Source organism: Mytilus californianus, unplaced genomic scaffold, assembly GCF_021869535.1.
Source record: "Mytilus californianus isolate M0D057914Y unplaced genomic scaffold, xbMytCali1.0.p SCAF_8, whole genome shotgun sequence".
Taxonomy (NCBI): Eukaryota; Metazoa; Mollusca; class Bivalvia; order Mytilida; family Mytilidae; genus Mytilus; species Mytilus californianus.
This window is the reverse complement of record NW_026262734.1, coordinates 1,746,859-1,762,867: the sequence shown is the minus strand read 5'-3', so window position 1 is coordinate 1,762,867 and position 16,009 is coordinate 1,746,859. Positions and strand designations below refer to the sequence as shown.

General features: G+C 32.8%; 2 protein-coding genes across 21 annotated transcripts in view; one reads left to right on the top strand and one right to left on the bottom strand.

Moving 5' to 3' along the window:
* Positions 1–631: 631 nt before the first annotated feature.
* LOC127711805 (transmembrane protein 199-like) lies at positions 632–12,734 on the bottom strand. Its single transcript, XM_052217961.1, has 6 exons — positions 12,542–12,734; positions 12,142–12,218; positions 11,549–11,641; positions 10,512–10,542; positions 1,222–1,349; positions 632–914 (listed from the first exon to the last, which is right to left on the bottom strand). The coding sequence occupies exons 1-6, from the start codon at positions 12,720–12,722 to the stop codon at positions 834–836; spliced, it is 591 nt and encodes a 196-aa protein (XP_052073921.1). The 5' UTR covers positions 12,723–12,734; the 3' UTR covers positions 632–833.
* Positions 12,735–12,934: 200 nt separating this feature from the next.
* Positions 12,935–16,009, top strand: part of LOC127711801 (splicing factor, suppressor of white-apricot homolog) — a 36,145-nt gene continuing 33,070 nt past the window's right edge. For 17 of the 20 annotated variants that reach the window (XM_052217958.1, XM_052217949.1, XM_052217947.1 and 14 more), the window contains exon 1: positions 12,945–13,137. In XM_052217958.1, the coding sequence (XP_052073918.1) occupies positions 12,959–13,137 (179 nt within the window). In that variant the 5' untranslated portion in view covers positions 12,945–12,958. Of the gene's footprint in view, positions 13,169–16,009 lie in introns of all 20 variants that reach the window. The other 3 variants (XM_052217957.1, XM_052217951.1, XM_052217952.1) reach the window with 3 other exon arrangements.

Genomic DNA, 16,009 nt, shown 5'->3' with positions numbered 1-16,009 from the left:
TCATATCATAGGGAACATGTGTACTAAGTTTCAAGTTGATTCAACTTCATCAAAAACTACCTTGACCAAAAACTTTAACCAGAAAAACTTCAACCTGAAGCTATGCAGACAGACAAACGGACAGACAAACGGACACATAGACTGAAAAACATAATGCCCCTAGGTGGGACATAAAAATATCTCTCCTCAAATGGATTTTAATGCTTTTGCTCATTCACATGTATAGGTACACAGCATGTGTCGACAACATATTTCTACTGCTTATTCAAGTGTGAACTGTCTGTGTCGACCACAGATTTTCTACTGCTTATTCAAGTGTGAACTGTCTGTGTGTCGACCACAGATTTTCTACTGCTTATTCAAGTGTGAACTGTCTGTGTCAACCACAGATTGTCTACTGCTTATTCAAGTGTGAACTGTCTGTGTTGACCACAGATTTACTACTGCTTATTAAAGTGTGAACTGTCTGTGTCGACCACAGATTTTCTACTGCTTATTCAAGTGTGAACTGTCTGCCCTTTATAGGTGAGAAATGTGTGAAAATAGAATAGTCCTTGAACAAATCTGGTAGAATTTGAAGAAAAAATAATGAGAACTCTTTCATATAGGCAAATTAACAAAGCAGTCATCAACTTAATCTCTGTTTATTATTTCAATAAATAGATAAATAACGAGTCTTGATTCTAGCACCGACTTCATCTACAATTCATCGTCTTCATTAGTGGTTTGACTTGGTCTATAGTTCTAGGCATTCTGATTGGTTTGGCTCCATTCAGTTTCATATTAAATGTGACTGCACTGTAAAAAACAGACTGGATTATCTCCCTTATGTGTCACCTCATGTCCTCTTTCACTAAGAAATATAGGTCAGCAAAGAACACGATGGTACCAAGTATTAATCCAGACATCAATTGCTGAAATTCAAAACAGATATTGTTATTACTGGTGTAGGAATACAAGAACCTAGGTAGACCTCAACACAATTTTTCTTTATTATTCATGTGTTGGATTTCTGTCTTATTGATGTATACACTAAATCTTATTTTATTTAAAGCTTATGTCTACAATTATTTAAAACTAAATCATGTGCTCAAAATTAATTTTTTTGCATACTTTGCTGTTTAACAGATGACGTCACATACTGCGTTCCAACAGATATAATTAGACGGAGAATAACTTCCCTTCAAAATATCAAAATTTGTAACATTCCTGTTAACTTACCAAAGGGAAAGTATCTTGCCCAGAATCTGCAAATGTGTACTGTGTAGCCTTGTATCCAAAGACAAAAGCCCCGCCCACTGTCAACACAAAGTTAAACACTCCTATCATCTGATTGTTCAGTTGTTTCACTGAAAAATAAACACAATGCTGATATAATGAACTTTTAATTTTTGTAAGAATAATCCAGTTGATAGTTGATTTTGAAAGACATTTAATATATTTCAGACAGGAGTCATCTTTGTTTCAAATGAAAATGAGGACACAAATGCCCCCACTCTAGCTTTGCAATTTTCCAAGTTAAAAAGAGGCATAACTCTAAAAAGATAAATTACTTACATCCCAAATTAGAACTCTGTCTGCGTGTTGTGGTTCTAAGCATTGTGTAAGAGTTTCATAAAATTTGGATGCATCAGACTTAAGTTAGAGTGCGGAAATAAAAAAAATTGCAATTTTCCAAGTAATAAAGGGCATAACTCTAGAACAGTAAGTGACTCACTGCCCAAATTCAAACTATGTCTGTGAGTTATGGTTCTTAGCATTGTGTATGAGTTTCATAAAATTTGCATGAGTCAAACTTAAGTTAGAGTGTGAAAACGAAAGTGGGACAGATAGAAGGACTTTTGTTATCAAGTACAGATTGTTCCCCTTTATATGAGTAAAACAAGATGTCGGGTATATATGTCAATGTCACAACAAATAGGGACACAAATAACTAAAATACATCTAGAGGGCAACATACTGTCTTCAACAATAGAGACACAAATAACTAAAACACATCTAGAGGTCACCATACGGTCTTCAACAATAGGGGCACAAATAACTAAAACACATCTATAGGTCAACATACCGTCTTCAACAATAGGGACACAAATAACTAAAACACATTTAGAGGTCAACATATGGTCTTCAACAATAGAGGCACAAATAACTAAAACACATCTAGAGGTCAACATATGGTCTTCAACAATAGAGGCACAAATAACTAAAACACATCTAGAGGTCGACATATGGTCTTCAACAATAGGGGCACAAATAACTAAAACACATCTAGAGGTCAACATACCGTCTTCAAAAATAGGGACACAAATAACTAAAACACATCTAGAGGTCGACATATGGTCTTCAACAATAGAGGCACAAATAACTAAAACACATCTAGAGGTCAACATATGGTCTTCAACAATAGAGACACAAATAACTAAAACACATCTAGAGGTCAACATACCGTCTTCTACAATAGGGACACAAATAACTAAAACACATCTAGAGGTCGACATATGGTCTTCAACAATAGAGGCACAAATAACTAAAACACATCTAGAGGTCAACATATGGTCTTCAACAATAGAGACATAAATAACTAAAACACATCTAGAGGTCAACATATGGTCTTCAACAATAGAGACACAAATAACTAAAACACATCTAGAGGTCAACATACCGTCTTCAACAATAGAGGCACAAATAACTAAAACACATCTAGAGGTCGACATATGGTCTTCAACAATAGAGGCACAAATAACTAAAACACATCTAGAGGTCTTCAACAATAGGGACACAAATAACTAAAACACTTCTTAAAAGCTTTATATTTTAGAAGGTGGAAGACCTGTATGCTTCATACTTTGTATATGGATGCCTCATGTTACGAAGTTTCTGTCAGTCACATGTCCAATGTCCTTGACCTCATTTTCATGGTTCAGTGACTACTTGAAAAAAAGTTAACATTTTTTGTAATGTTAAATTCTCTCTTATTATAAGTAGTATGATAAATATATTTGGTATGTGCGTACCTTGCAAGGTTCCTCATGCCCGTCAGACAGTTTTCACTTGACCTCGACCTCATTTCATGGATCAGTGAACAAGGTTAAGTTTTGGTGGTCAAGTCCATATCTCAGATACTATAAGCAATAGGTCAAGTATATTCGGTGTATGGAAGGACTGTAAGGTGTACATGTCCAACTGGCAGGTGTCATCTGACCTTAACCTCATTTTCATGGTTCAGTGGTTATAGTTAAGTTTTTGTGTTTTGGTCTGTTTTTCGTATACTGTATGCAATAGGTCTACTATATTTGGTGTATGGAATGATTGTAAGGTGTACATGTCTTGCTGGCAGGTGTCATTTGACCTTGACCTCATTTAAATGGTTCAGTGGTCAAAGTTAAGATTTTGAGTTTTGTTCTTTTTTTCTAATACTATATGCAATAGGTCAACTATATTTGGTGTATGGGAATATTTTATGATCTATATGTCAGTCGTGCAGGTTTTATTTGACATTGACCTCATTTCACAGTTCATTGCTCAGTGTGCATCTTACAATCATTCCGTCTGCCAGAATTATTCTGCCCCCCTGCTTACCAACGGGGAGGTGGAAGTGCTAATAAAGCAATATATAGTAGCACTATTATCGATCTATTTATTTATGTATTTATAAATATATTTTCGACAACTGTCTTTAAAATGACATGCTTTTGAATAAAGCAATATGTAGTAGCACTATTATAAATCTATATATATATCAATATATATTTGAAAATTGTCTTTAAAAAGACATATAGTAGAACTATAATTTGTGCTATCTGAACTGGTTGAAAGTCAGTGCAGATATGACTGAACAATTGAGTAATTATTACTAGGTGAGTTAAAAGTTAATCTGTACTCTTGAACTTTATCAAATTTCTTCTTTGATTGGATTCTAATTGCCAACTGATTATATAAGGTAATTCAATTAAATGTATTTGTTGTTTCAGGTGTAAAAACTTTAATGACATGTTATTTGGCTTGATTGGTGATTACGAAAAGTGTCAAAATTAGATTAATCTAATTAAAAATAAGTACTTCTAGTGTGCCGTGGTGAACTCACTCAAATCAACATTTTAGGCTCAAAGTTTTTACTATAAAGTTTATATTTTCGTATAATATATTTATTAATCTCACAGATTCATTAATTTCATGGACAGATATTATAAAACAAAGAAGAGATATTAACACTTGTGTCGATCAGTTCAATATATTTAAAGCATATATCGGCGAATATTAGTTCCGTCCGGTCAACTTTTTTTGAAGAAAAACATTTTTTTTTACTATAAAGTTTAAATTTTCGTATAAAATATTTATTAATCTCCAAGATTCCTTAATTTCATGGACAGATATAGTAAAATAAAAGAGATATTAACACTTGTGTCGATCAGTTCAATATATTTATTAGCATATATCGACGAATGTTAGTTCCGTCCGGTCAACTTTTTTTGAAGACAAACTTTTTTTTACTATAAAGTTTATATTTTCATATCATATATTTATTGATCTCGTAGATTTCTTAGTTTCATGTAAAAATATTGTAAAACCCAAAAAAATATAAACACTTTTTGTCGATCAGTTCAATATAATCAACGTGTACATCGGCGAATGTTAATACCGTCTGGTCAACTTTTTTTGCAGAAAAACATTTTTGTTTACTATAAAGTTTATATTTTCGTATTATATATTTATTATTCTCACAGATTCCTTAATTTCATCGACAAATATTGTAAAACAAAAGAGATATTAACACTTGTTTTCGACCAGTTGAATATATGTATTGCGTGTATCGGCGAGTGTGAAATCCGTCCGGTCAACTTTAATTGCTCAAAAATATTTTTTTTCACTTATTTTGTTTTATTTTCATAAAATATAGTATAATATCTCTAAGGTCTACAAATATTAAAAAAATCTACTGAATAACAAAAAATTTATGACTATTTATATCTCATCCGGTCAATCGTCCTGTCATTAGTGCTCCTGGATTATACGCAAATCTATAACATGTATAATAAATTATATTTTCAATCTTAAGCTAAGGGAAGTAATTTGATCAAAAGGGACAAAGTCACGTGGTGCAAATGATTTAAATAAAGTACCTTTGATTTTGCCATATGTAGTACACGTGTGCGCATGTGTCTATTGTGCGCAGGTGGGAAATTTAATTATGCATCCTAATTCTTCAATAATGCTTAAATTATCATTAATACCTTTGTCTAACGTTCATTTCGAGTATTTTCTTGAAGAAATAACTTGAAAAGGCTACTTAACTCAATCGTAAACGTACACGGATATTACGTATCCGTCTCTGATCCGTGATTTACCATTGTCAAGTCAACATCCGGCATTAGGAAAATGTGATTTTAAAAACGAAAGTAAAGTTTTTGACAACGTTATTTTGCACAAATAAACAGTCTAAAGCAGAATTAGTACGCCGATGTTGCACACTTCGAATGCTGCACTTTCAATTTAACACTTTACATCAGAACATCGAATTTATATCAAAATCAAGTTTAATATCGTTTTAATGTCAATCATTGCCATTGGTTATATGATGGCCAACTGATTATCATAATTGCCTAATTTACTAAGTCTGAAGGGATTTAAAATCAGGATAAGATATGAATTGTCCGGCTGGCTCAAAAATTTTTTGGAAGCCCTGCTAGAGGTCAACATACCGTCTTCAACAATAGAGACACAAATAACTTAAACACATCTAGAGGTCAACATACGGTCTTCAACAATAGAGACACAAATAACTAAAACACATCTAGAGGTCAACGTACCGTCTTCAACAATAGGGGCACAAATAACTTAAACACATCTAGAGGTCAACATACCGTCTTCAACAATAGGGGCACAAATAACTAAAACACATCTAGAGGTCAACATACCGTCTTCAACAATAGGGGCACAAATAACTAAAACACATCTAGAGGTCGACATAAGGTCTTCAACAATAGGGGCACAAATAACTAAAACACATCTATAGGTCAACATACGGTCTTCAACAATAGGGAGGGTTTTACAATCATGATAGTATGTATTAACTATTCTTTTAACAATAGTGCACACGCTGAAATGTCTCGCCTGTTTTAATGACCATTGATTTTATGTTGAAAGTCTTAAAGATGAAGGTTTTACTACAAGTATCACATAAACTTAACATTTTTAAAGATCCATGAAAATGAGGTCAAGGTCAGACAAGAGGCTGTCGAGTGACAGCAAACTGGATTTTCCTGTAGAGGTCGAATCCTGAACAGTAGAGAAAGAATGGACAAAACATTTAAGCTTGAAACAGCTCTGAATTTGTATTGTGATTGAATATCTTAAATAGATTATTATCTAATTAATAATAAAAATGATATTTGCAAATCTGAACCCCTAACAGGATCATGTAAAAATTAAACATTAACACACACAACAAAAATAAAATACCACATAACATTGTCAACTGTGATTTCTACCTTCATAACAACATGACTTAAAAAAAATAGTTGTAAAGAAATTTTGATTTTATCATTAATGGTTCATGGAGTAAGTTTGAGTTATTTCCCTTTGAACAGAAATATGGTTTAACATAGTACTCTGTCATTAGATATGATTCATGATTAATAATTCTCTAAAATAAGATATGATGTAACACAATGTATATCTATTTTCAAATTATAATCAAATATAATCAAGATAATTAATAGTTCCAAATATTTTTCTTTCATTTATCACAAACAAATACAGGTCTGCAACTTATCAATGTCAACAACTTTAAATTATTATCTAATTAAAGTAGTTCACTTCATAAAAAAATATATAAAGCATACAGAAAATTAGTTTATACAGAATAACAAACCAACCTACCACAAAATTCTTCAAAAAGTTTACCAAAGAAAAGAAAAAAATATATAGCATTCAGAAAATTAGTTTTTACATAATAACAAACAAACCTACCACAAAATTCTTCAAACAATTTACCAAAGAAAAGAAAAAAAATTCAAAATTTTATTTATCATTAATACAATGACTTTTAAAAATCTATAAAACTTATCTGTAATTATCTTCAAAATGTCTAATAATGAACAGTAAATTTCTAACTTTATTTATACAGTTCTATATAGCTTATAATCATCAACACTTAGAAAACAGAAAATTTTCAAATAAACCTGTCAATCCAATTATAATTGTGTGAGACATTTACCAGATGCTCTTATCTATCAAGAGGTGAAAATAAGTCATGTTAGTGTAATCAAACTTCATATATATAATTAACCATTTCTGTTCAAAGAGAAATAACTCCATCACATTAAAAATACCACTTTTGGATATTAAAAAGGGCGATAACTCAACAAGGAGAAAAGCTAAAATCGTGAAAATTGAACTGACCTTCATTTAGTCACAGGTAACAACATATCCAAATTTGAAAAAAAATTGTCAAAGCATTTTCATGTTATTGAGGAGACACTGTTTGGCAGCCGCCCGCTAGCCGTACATCCCGAAATCAATAACCGATATTTCCTTCGAAAATCCAGTTAATAAAAACTGTCACACAGAAATGATCACCTTACAATTATTCCATACAACAAATATAGTTGACCCATTGCTTATGTTAATTGAAAAACAGACCAAAACACAAAAACTTAACATTGACCAATGAACCATGAAAATGAGGTCAAGGTCAGATGACACCGGCTAGACAGACATGTACACCTAACAATCATTCGATACACTAAATATAGTTGACCTATTGCTTATAGTACTTGAAAAACAGGCCAAAACACAATAAAATGCTCCGCAGGGCGCAGCTTGATACGACCGCAGAGGTCGAACCCTGAACAGTTGGGGCAAGTATGGACACAACATTCAAGCTTGATACAGCTCTGAATTTGGATTGTGATTAAATATTTGACACAGCATAGGTTTCTGACACGAAATGAATGTGGTCTAAGAACTTAAAAATTTTAAATTGGACATTCGCCTATTATGGTCAAATATCCAAAATCTAAATACATGGTTAGATTCAGCATATCAAAGAACCCCAAGAATTCAATTTTTGATGAAATCAAACAAAGTTTAATTTTGGACCCTTTTGACCTCAATGTGGACAAAGTTGATAACGGGGCCCAAAAATCAAAAATCTAAATACATGGTTAGATTCAGCATATCAAAGAACCCCATATATTCAATTTTTGTTGAAATCAAACAAAGTTTAATTTTGGACCCCGATTTGGACCAACTTGAAAACTGGGCCCATAATCAAAAATCTAAATACATGTTTAGATTCAGCATATCAAAGAACCCTAAAAATTCAATTTTTGTTAAAATCAAACTAAGTTTAATTTTGGACCCTTTGGACCTTAATGTAGACCAATTTGAAAACGGAACCAAAAATTAAGAATCTAAATACACGGTTAGATTCGGCATATCAAAGAACCCCAATAATTCAATTTTTGATGAAATCAAACAAAGTTAAATTTTGGACCCTTTGGACCTCAATGTGGACCAATTTAAAAACGGGGCCCAAAATCCAAAAACTTAATACACGGTTAGATTCAGCATATTAAAGAACCCCAAGAATTCAAGAATAAAACCCCATTGAAATTGATCAAGAAATAAGCAATTTATACGAAGTATCTTCTTTTGCACAATACTGTGCAATTGAATATTTCTTGCTATTGCGCAATACTGTACAATTGACAATTTCTTGCTATTGCGCAATATTGTGCTATTGGATATTTCTTGCTATTGCGCAATACTGTGCAATTGAAGATTTCTTGCTATTGCGCAATACTGTGCAATTGAAGATTTCTTGCTATTGTGCAATGCAATTGAAAATTTCTTGCTATTGCTCAATACTTATTATATAATAATTTACACATCCTGTTTGGTGTGTATCTCCTACCATATCATTATTATTTGCTTTTAAATATAAATCAGAAATAACCAACTTAAAATGGAAAATTTTAAAAGAAAAAAAAAATGAAAAAAAGAAAAAAAAAATCCCCCCCCCAAATTTTTTGAACCCCCTTATGATTCATCACCCCCAAACTCAATCCCAGCCTTCCCTTTGTGGTATGGTACCTTGCAGTACAATTTCAGAGAGATCCATACACTTGAACACAAGTTATTGTCTGGAAACTAGAAAAATGCTTATTTTTGGCCCCTTTTTGGCCCCCAATTCCTAAACGTTTCGGGCAATTACCCCCAAACTCAATTTCAGCTTTCCCTTTGTGATATGGAATCTTGTAGTACAATTTCAGAAATATCCAAACACTTACACACAAGTTATTGTCATGAAACTAGAAAAATGCTTGTTTTTTGCCCCTTTTTTGGCCCCTAATTCCTAAAATTATGAGGCAATTACCCCCAAAATCAATTACAGCCTTCCCTTTGTGATATGGAACCTTGTGGTACAATGTCAGAGAGATCCATACACTTACACACAAGTTATTGTCTGGAAGTTACAAAAATCTTATTTTTGGCCCCTTTTTGGCCCCTTATTCCTTAACTGTTGGTACCATAACCCCCAAAATCAATCCCAACCTTCCTTTCGTGGTATTGAACCTTATGGTAAAATTTTATGGAGATCCATTCACTTAAACTTAAGTTAGAGTGCGAAAACCAATGTGTCTTCGGACGACGACGACGCCAACGTCATACCAATATGCGACCAAAAAATTTTTAATTTTTGCGGTCGTATAAAAACTTATCATTGACCAATAAACCATTAAAACCAGGTCAAGGTCAGATGACACCAGCTAGACTGACATGTACACCTTACAATCATTCCATACACCAAATATAGTTGACCTATTGCTTACAGTACTTGAAAAACAGATCAAAACACAAAACTTAACATTGACCAATGAACCATTAAAATGAGGTCAAGGTCAGATGACACCAGATAGACAGACATGTACATCTTACAATCATTCCATACACCAAATATAGTTGACCTATGCTTACAGTACTTGAAAAACAGACCAAAACAAAAAGAATTAACAATGAACAATGAACCATGAAAATGAGGTCAAGGTCAGATGAAACCTGCCAGTCTGACATGTATCCCTTACAATCATTCCATACACCACATATAGTTGACCTTCTGCTTGTAGTATCTGAGAAAAGGACCTAATCACGTAACTTTAACCTTGATCACTGATCCATGAATTGAGGTTGAGGTCAGGTTAACCCTGTCTGACGGACATGTAGACGTTGCACATGAAAATGAGGTCAAGGACAATGGGCATATGACAGACGGAAACTTTGTAACATAAGGTATATAAATACAAGGTATGAAGCATCCAGGTCTTCTACCTTCTGAAATATAAAGCTTTATACAAATAGTTTACGCCGCCGCAGAATAGTAATACCTATGTCTGGCATACTGAGACAGGTGAGACAAAAATCATATCTTCAAATAACTACCTCATTTTTGTAATTTGTAATCTTTAACAAACATGTTTTTATCTTTGTCATAAGGGGAGATAACTTACATTCTTTTCCAACTGAACCTGGTTCATGAACCTGAAAATAAACAAGATTTATATTGATCATTACAGTTTAGTTTGAATGTCACGCATGTAATAACAGTTGAGCAAACTACACATGTGTTTTGTGTTGGGGGAATCATATGAAAGACTGTAGACATGAACTCTAATAAAGTAATGCAGAAACAGAACTTATCACTAAATTCAATACTAATCAATGAACCATGATAATGAGATCGAGATCATAAGAATCCAGTCAGAGTGATATGTGCACCTTAAAGACCAAGTATATTCTAATTATTGCTAATTGTAGCTGATAATCTAAAAGTTGAAGCTTACTTCATATCTTATTAATATAAGTGCCTTTTAACCTTGAAAATGAGGTCAAGGACAACTCAAATGTGCCATAATGAACTTTTATAAAAACAAGAATGTGTCCATAGTACACAGATGCCCCACTCGCACTATCATTTTCTATGTTCAGTGGACTGTGAAATTGGGGTCAAAACTCTAATTTGGCATTAAAATTAAAAAGATCATATCATAGGGAACATGTGTACTAAGTTTCAAGTTGATTGGACTTCAACTTCATCAAAAACTACCTTGACCAAAAACTAAACTTTAACCTGAAGCGGAACAGATGGACGGACAAGCGGACACACAGACCAGAAAACATAATGCCCCTACTACTATCTTAGGTGGGGCATAAAAAATAGTTAACAAAATCTCTGCCTGCCTGAAAGAAAGCTTTGAAAATGCTGATTAAAATAATTAAAACTAATGTCTGTATGATACAGGAATAATCACTGAATAAACTTTGTAGTCTCATGTATATGATTGTCATAGGACTGAAACTGATTCAAAATGAAGTAGCCTCTGGTGTCTAGTATACTCCACAGTAAATGAAAACATCTTTTCTAGCTGTATAAGAAGTAGTTGTAATAAAGGTGTTCTGTTGGAAATCATTTCAATTTTGTTTACCCTAAACTATACAAAGTATATATCTTAATGTCTGTTTTAACACTATATTAACTATACTTTACCTTGAATGTTCCAACATTTTTTGTCATCTCTTTGTAGTCTTTGTTCTCTTGTTGTGTCTTCAGTTTTTTAATCCTAGCTTCAAGTTCTGAATTCTAAAAACAACAAAAATGATAGAAACTGCTGTGCAATTATCTTTTAGGAATAAAATTACTAAGATCTTTTTCATATCATGCCTTACATTCGTTTCAGTGAAAATGTTGTGATTCCTAGTCAATTATAAACTGCTATTTCACATGTGATATAAATCCTGTATATTTACCTCTGATGTCATATAACAAACGATCAAGAACAAGCAGAAAAAGATAAAAGTTCCTTGAATTTTCTACTTTATTGACATTCATGACATTATAAGTAATAAAGTGCATACTGAAACTTCAGAAATGTTTGCAAAGTTTTAACTATTGTGAACAGTGAATGAAAATTGTGACATGATAAGATTTAGTGAAAATAAAAAGTTGCCTGTAAATTTGATAGCATTATTTGTATCCAGCTGTTCCATAGACATAAAAGTGAAATGTGTCTGTGTGTGTGTTCTTCTGGGAGTTTATATTGCCAAATCTTTGAAAGTTTAAACATATAATAAGCAACTTACTCTTATAGGTGGAATGTATTCCTCTAACACAAGATCACTGTCTTCTAAAAGTTCATTTAAATATAAACTGCTTTTTTCTGAAAAGGAAAAATTATTTTAACATTATGTGTCACTAATTTTGAAAGATCGGAAACTGAAAAATTACAGTATTATTTTCATATGGTTGAAAATGAATCATCTACACTGTAGCTGGCCCGAGAACACAGTTATTTCGTAGTGCATTTCTTTTAGACAATAAATTCAAATTAAAAAAATCGCACCTGCTCTATCTCAAAAAGATTTTTACAGTGTAGTTTACTACTATTGATACAAATAAAGCATTGAAACTGTAAAATTTCTTCATAAACAAAGTTTTCATCATTTTCATAATCAAAATTGATCATGTGATGTCAAACTGTACCTGGTTTTCTGTTTTTATATGCAAAATGAACAAGTTTAAATGGTATTTCGGTATTCTTTTCATTTTTATGAATGTATTTTTTTATTTCTTCTATCTCATTTGTTGTGTCAGTTTCCAGTCTTTCAGTTACATCTTGAAGTAACTCTCTGATTCTTTCTGTAACTTTCACTTTAGGTTCCATTATGTACAGGAAATGAAATGGGGTAATCTTATTTTTGCTCTTAGGGTTATCAGGTTTCTTTTATTATGTGTAAATGCTAACAATGTTTGGTGACTGTAAAATAAATTATTCTTTGAAAAAGCTATTCAATAGATATTTGGAAATAATATGAAAGAGAAAATTGCGTTATATAAAAATATCTTTATGAAAATTTGTCCCACATTGGATTATTCCATTCGTGAAACTAACGTCGGAAGATGGCGGCGCTCATATGGGACATACCTGAGGAAGAAAGTCAACAATCAAAGGAACCAGAGGAGCTCTCTGTGTTTGGATATGCTTGTAAATTATTCAGGGATGATCGAAAAGCCTTTTCCATTGACGAAGGAGAACATCTGATACCATGGATGGGAGATTCCAGTCTGTTGATTGACAGGTCGGTTCTCAAGAAACAGCTGCTCTTACAGGTCTCGATTAGCTCGTATTTATCGCGACGCGAACGCGTTAATGACGTCATTTTCGTTTCAGGATATTTTTATTTGAATGAATGAATAATTTGTTAACATGATTGATGTATTAAGGAACTATTATATCAATACACAATACAGCAGAAATGGAGAAAATAATTTCTTTTCTAAATGACCTTGACCTTATGAATGAATGGAATGCCCAGCCATATGACAAATGTTGGTGGAAGCTTTTGTCAGTTGATAATATAAACTATAGTCTCTGTCATGTAAAATTGGCACCAGTTTTTTGCTCAAATATTTTTAATATATCATTCACTTTCATGGATCTTTTTCATTACAGTCTAGTCCAAATGTTTATCAGGTTGGGAACAAACCCCCAAATGAGGAACCGTCCCTCAGATAAGGGGTCATTTTGCTGTTGTAGAAAAGAAAACAGAAAAACTTAGCTTTTTAACTTGTAAGGGGAAAAAATCATTATATTTGGAACAACTTTTTTTAAAAAAGGGGTCCACTTATTATTAACAATAAATTTAAAGAAGATATAAGTCCATGTATATTACAAAATTTGACCATATAATACCAGATAGATATTTAGTTCTTTGGGAAAAGTTTCTTCAAATTATATAAATATGTGCCCTTTTGTATTTAAAAGTGGTTTTTACAAAAAAATATTTTTTATCACTTGAAATGTACCCCTCATAAAAGGGATAGTCATTACATTGAGGGGTTGTTCCCAACCTGATTATGAAAGGGTATTTTAAAACACCAAACTCCGTAAAATTTGGTGAAGCTGAATTTCTGTCCTATATACAGTGACATAAAATGAATGTTTTGGAAATTCTGATCCATCAAATTTACAGAGTTTGGTATTTTACACTCTCTGTAAGTCAGAAGGTTCTTGCACACATCTCAAATGGAATCATACATGTAGCTTATTTTATCATCACTTCGTTTTAGATATTTCTGCAAATATTTTGCACCAACAACATGAACAAGCACACAAAAGGTCAGAATTTGTATATATATGCAAAAATTTCTAGCCGTCAATAAAGATTTCATGGCAAAATTGGGTTTCGTATTTCCGCCAAAAGTTCTCTCTCACAGTCCAGACGAAAAAATGGCTTCAGCTTTATGACGTGGTAGGAAGACGTCACAGAAAAAAATTCAAATAGCCTTTCAAAACATAATAATTATTTGGACTAACTACAGTCTTACCTTTTATTGTGATTGTACTGTACAATCCTGACCTTCACATTATCCTGGAAGATTTGCAATGGTGGAATCTGACATTCTTTTCACCGGAAGTGTTACCCTGGAATTTCACATGCAGTTTATTTGCATATTTTTCAGACCACTCTGAAGTTTTGCGTTATTGCAAGGTAAGTTCAGAGAAATATTCTATATGCTACTCTAAAGCATGGGAAACTGTTCACATCAACGACATGAATATCATCGAAAAGTAACAAATTTTATGTAAATAAATATAAAGAAGTTATAGAAACCGAGATGGAGGATTTACAATGGAAAATTGTTTAGGATAATGTGAGGGTCAGGATTACATTTAACAAGCACAAAGAAAGGTATGACTGTAATGGTTTTTATACGACCGCAAAAAAATTTTTGTGGTCGTATATTGGTATGACGTTGGCGTCGTCGTCGTCCGGCGTCGTTGTTGTCGTCGTCCGGCGTCGTCCGGCGTCGTCCGAAGACACATTGGTTTTCGCACTCTAACTTTAGTTTAAGTGAATGGATCTTTATGAAATTTTACCACAAGGTTCAATACCACAAAAGGAAGGTTGGGATTGATTTTGGGGGTTATGGTAATAACAGTAAAGGAATTAGGGGCCAAAAAGGGGCCAAAAATAAGCATTTTTGTAACTTCCAGACATAACTTGTGTGTTAGTGTATGGATCTCTCTGACATTGTACCACAAGGTTCCATATCACTAAAGGAATGCTGGGATTGATTTTGGGGGTAATTGCCTCCAAATTTTAGGAATTAGGGGCCAAAAAAGGGGCAAAAAACAAGCATTTTTCTAGTTTCATGACAATAACTTGTGTGTAAGTGTATGGATCTTTCTGAAATTGTACTACAATGTTCCATATCACAAAGGGAAAGCTGGGTTTGAGTTTGGGGGTAATTGCCCTAAACGTTTAGGAATTTGGGGCCAAAAAGGGGCCAAAAAACACATTTTTTTCTAGTTTCCAGACAATAACTTGTGTTCAAGTGTATGGATCTCTCTGAAATTGTACTGCAAGGTACCATACCACAAAGGGAAGGCTGGGGTTGAGTTTGGGGGTGATGAATCATAATGGGGGTTCAAAAAATTTTGGGGGGGGATTTATTTTTTTTTCCTTTTTTTTTTTTTTTCCTTTTTTGTTTCTTTTAAAATTTTCCATTTTAAGTTGGTTATTTCTGATTTATATTTAAAATCAAATAAAAATGATATGGTAGGAGATACACACCAAACAGGATGTGTAAATTATTATATAATAAGTATTGTGCAATAGCAAGAAATTTTCAATTGCACAGTATTGCACAATAGCAAGAAATCTTCAATTGCACAGTATTGCGCAATAGCAAGAAATCTTCAATTGCACAGTATTGCGCAATAGCAAGAAATATCCAATAGCACAATATTGCGCAATAGCAAGAAATTGTCAATTGTACAGTATTGCGCAATAGCAAGAAATATTTAATAGCACAGGATTGTGCAAAAGAAGATACTTCCTATAAATTGCTTATTTCTTGACCAATTTCAATGGGGTTTTATTCTTGATTTCATGGGGTTCTTTAATATGCTGAATCTAACCGTGTATTTAGTTTTTGGATTTTGGG

Excerpts from the sequence above, each read along its gene's own strand:
- LOC127711805 (XM_052217961.1), bottom strand. The coding sequence starts at position 12,722 with ATGGAACCTAAAGTGAAAGTTACAGAAAGAATCAGAGAGTTACTTCAA. Across the intron at positions 1,350-10,511 it reads AGGTTCAGTTGGAAAAGAAT|TGAAACAACTGAACAATCAG; the intron begins GTAAGTTATCTC and ends TTTATTTTTCAG. Across the intron at positions 915-1,221 it reads GGCAAGATACTTTCCCTTTG|CAATTGATGTCTGGATTAAT; the intron begins GTAAGTTAACAG and ends TTTGAATTTCAG.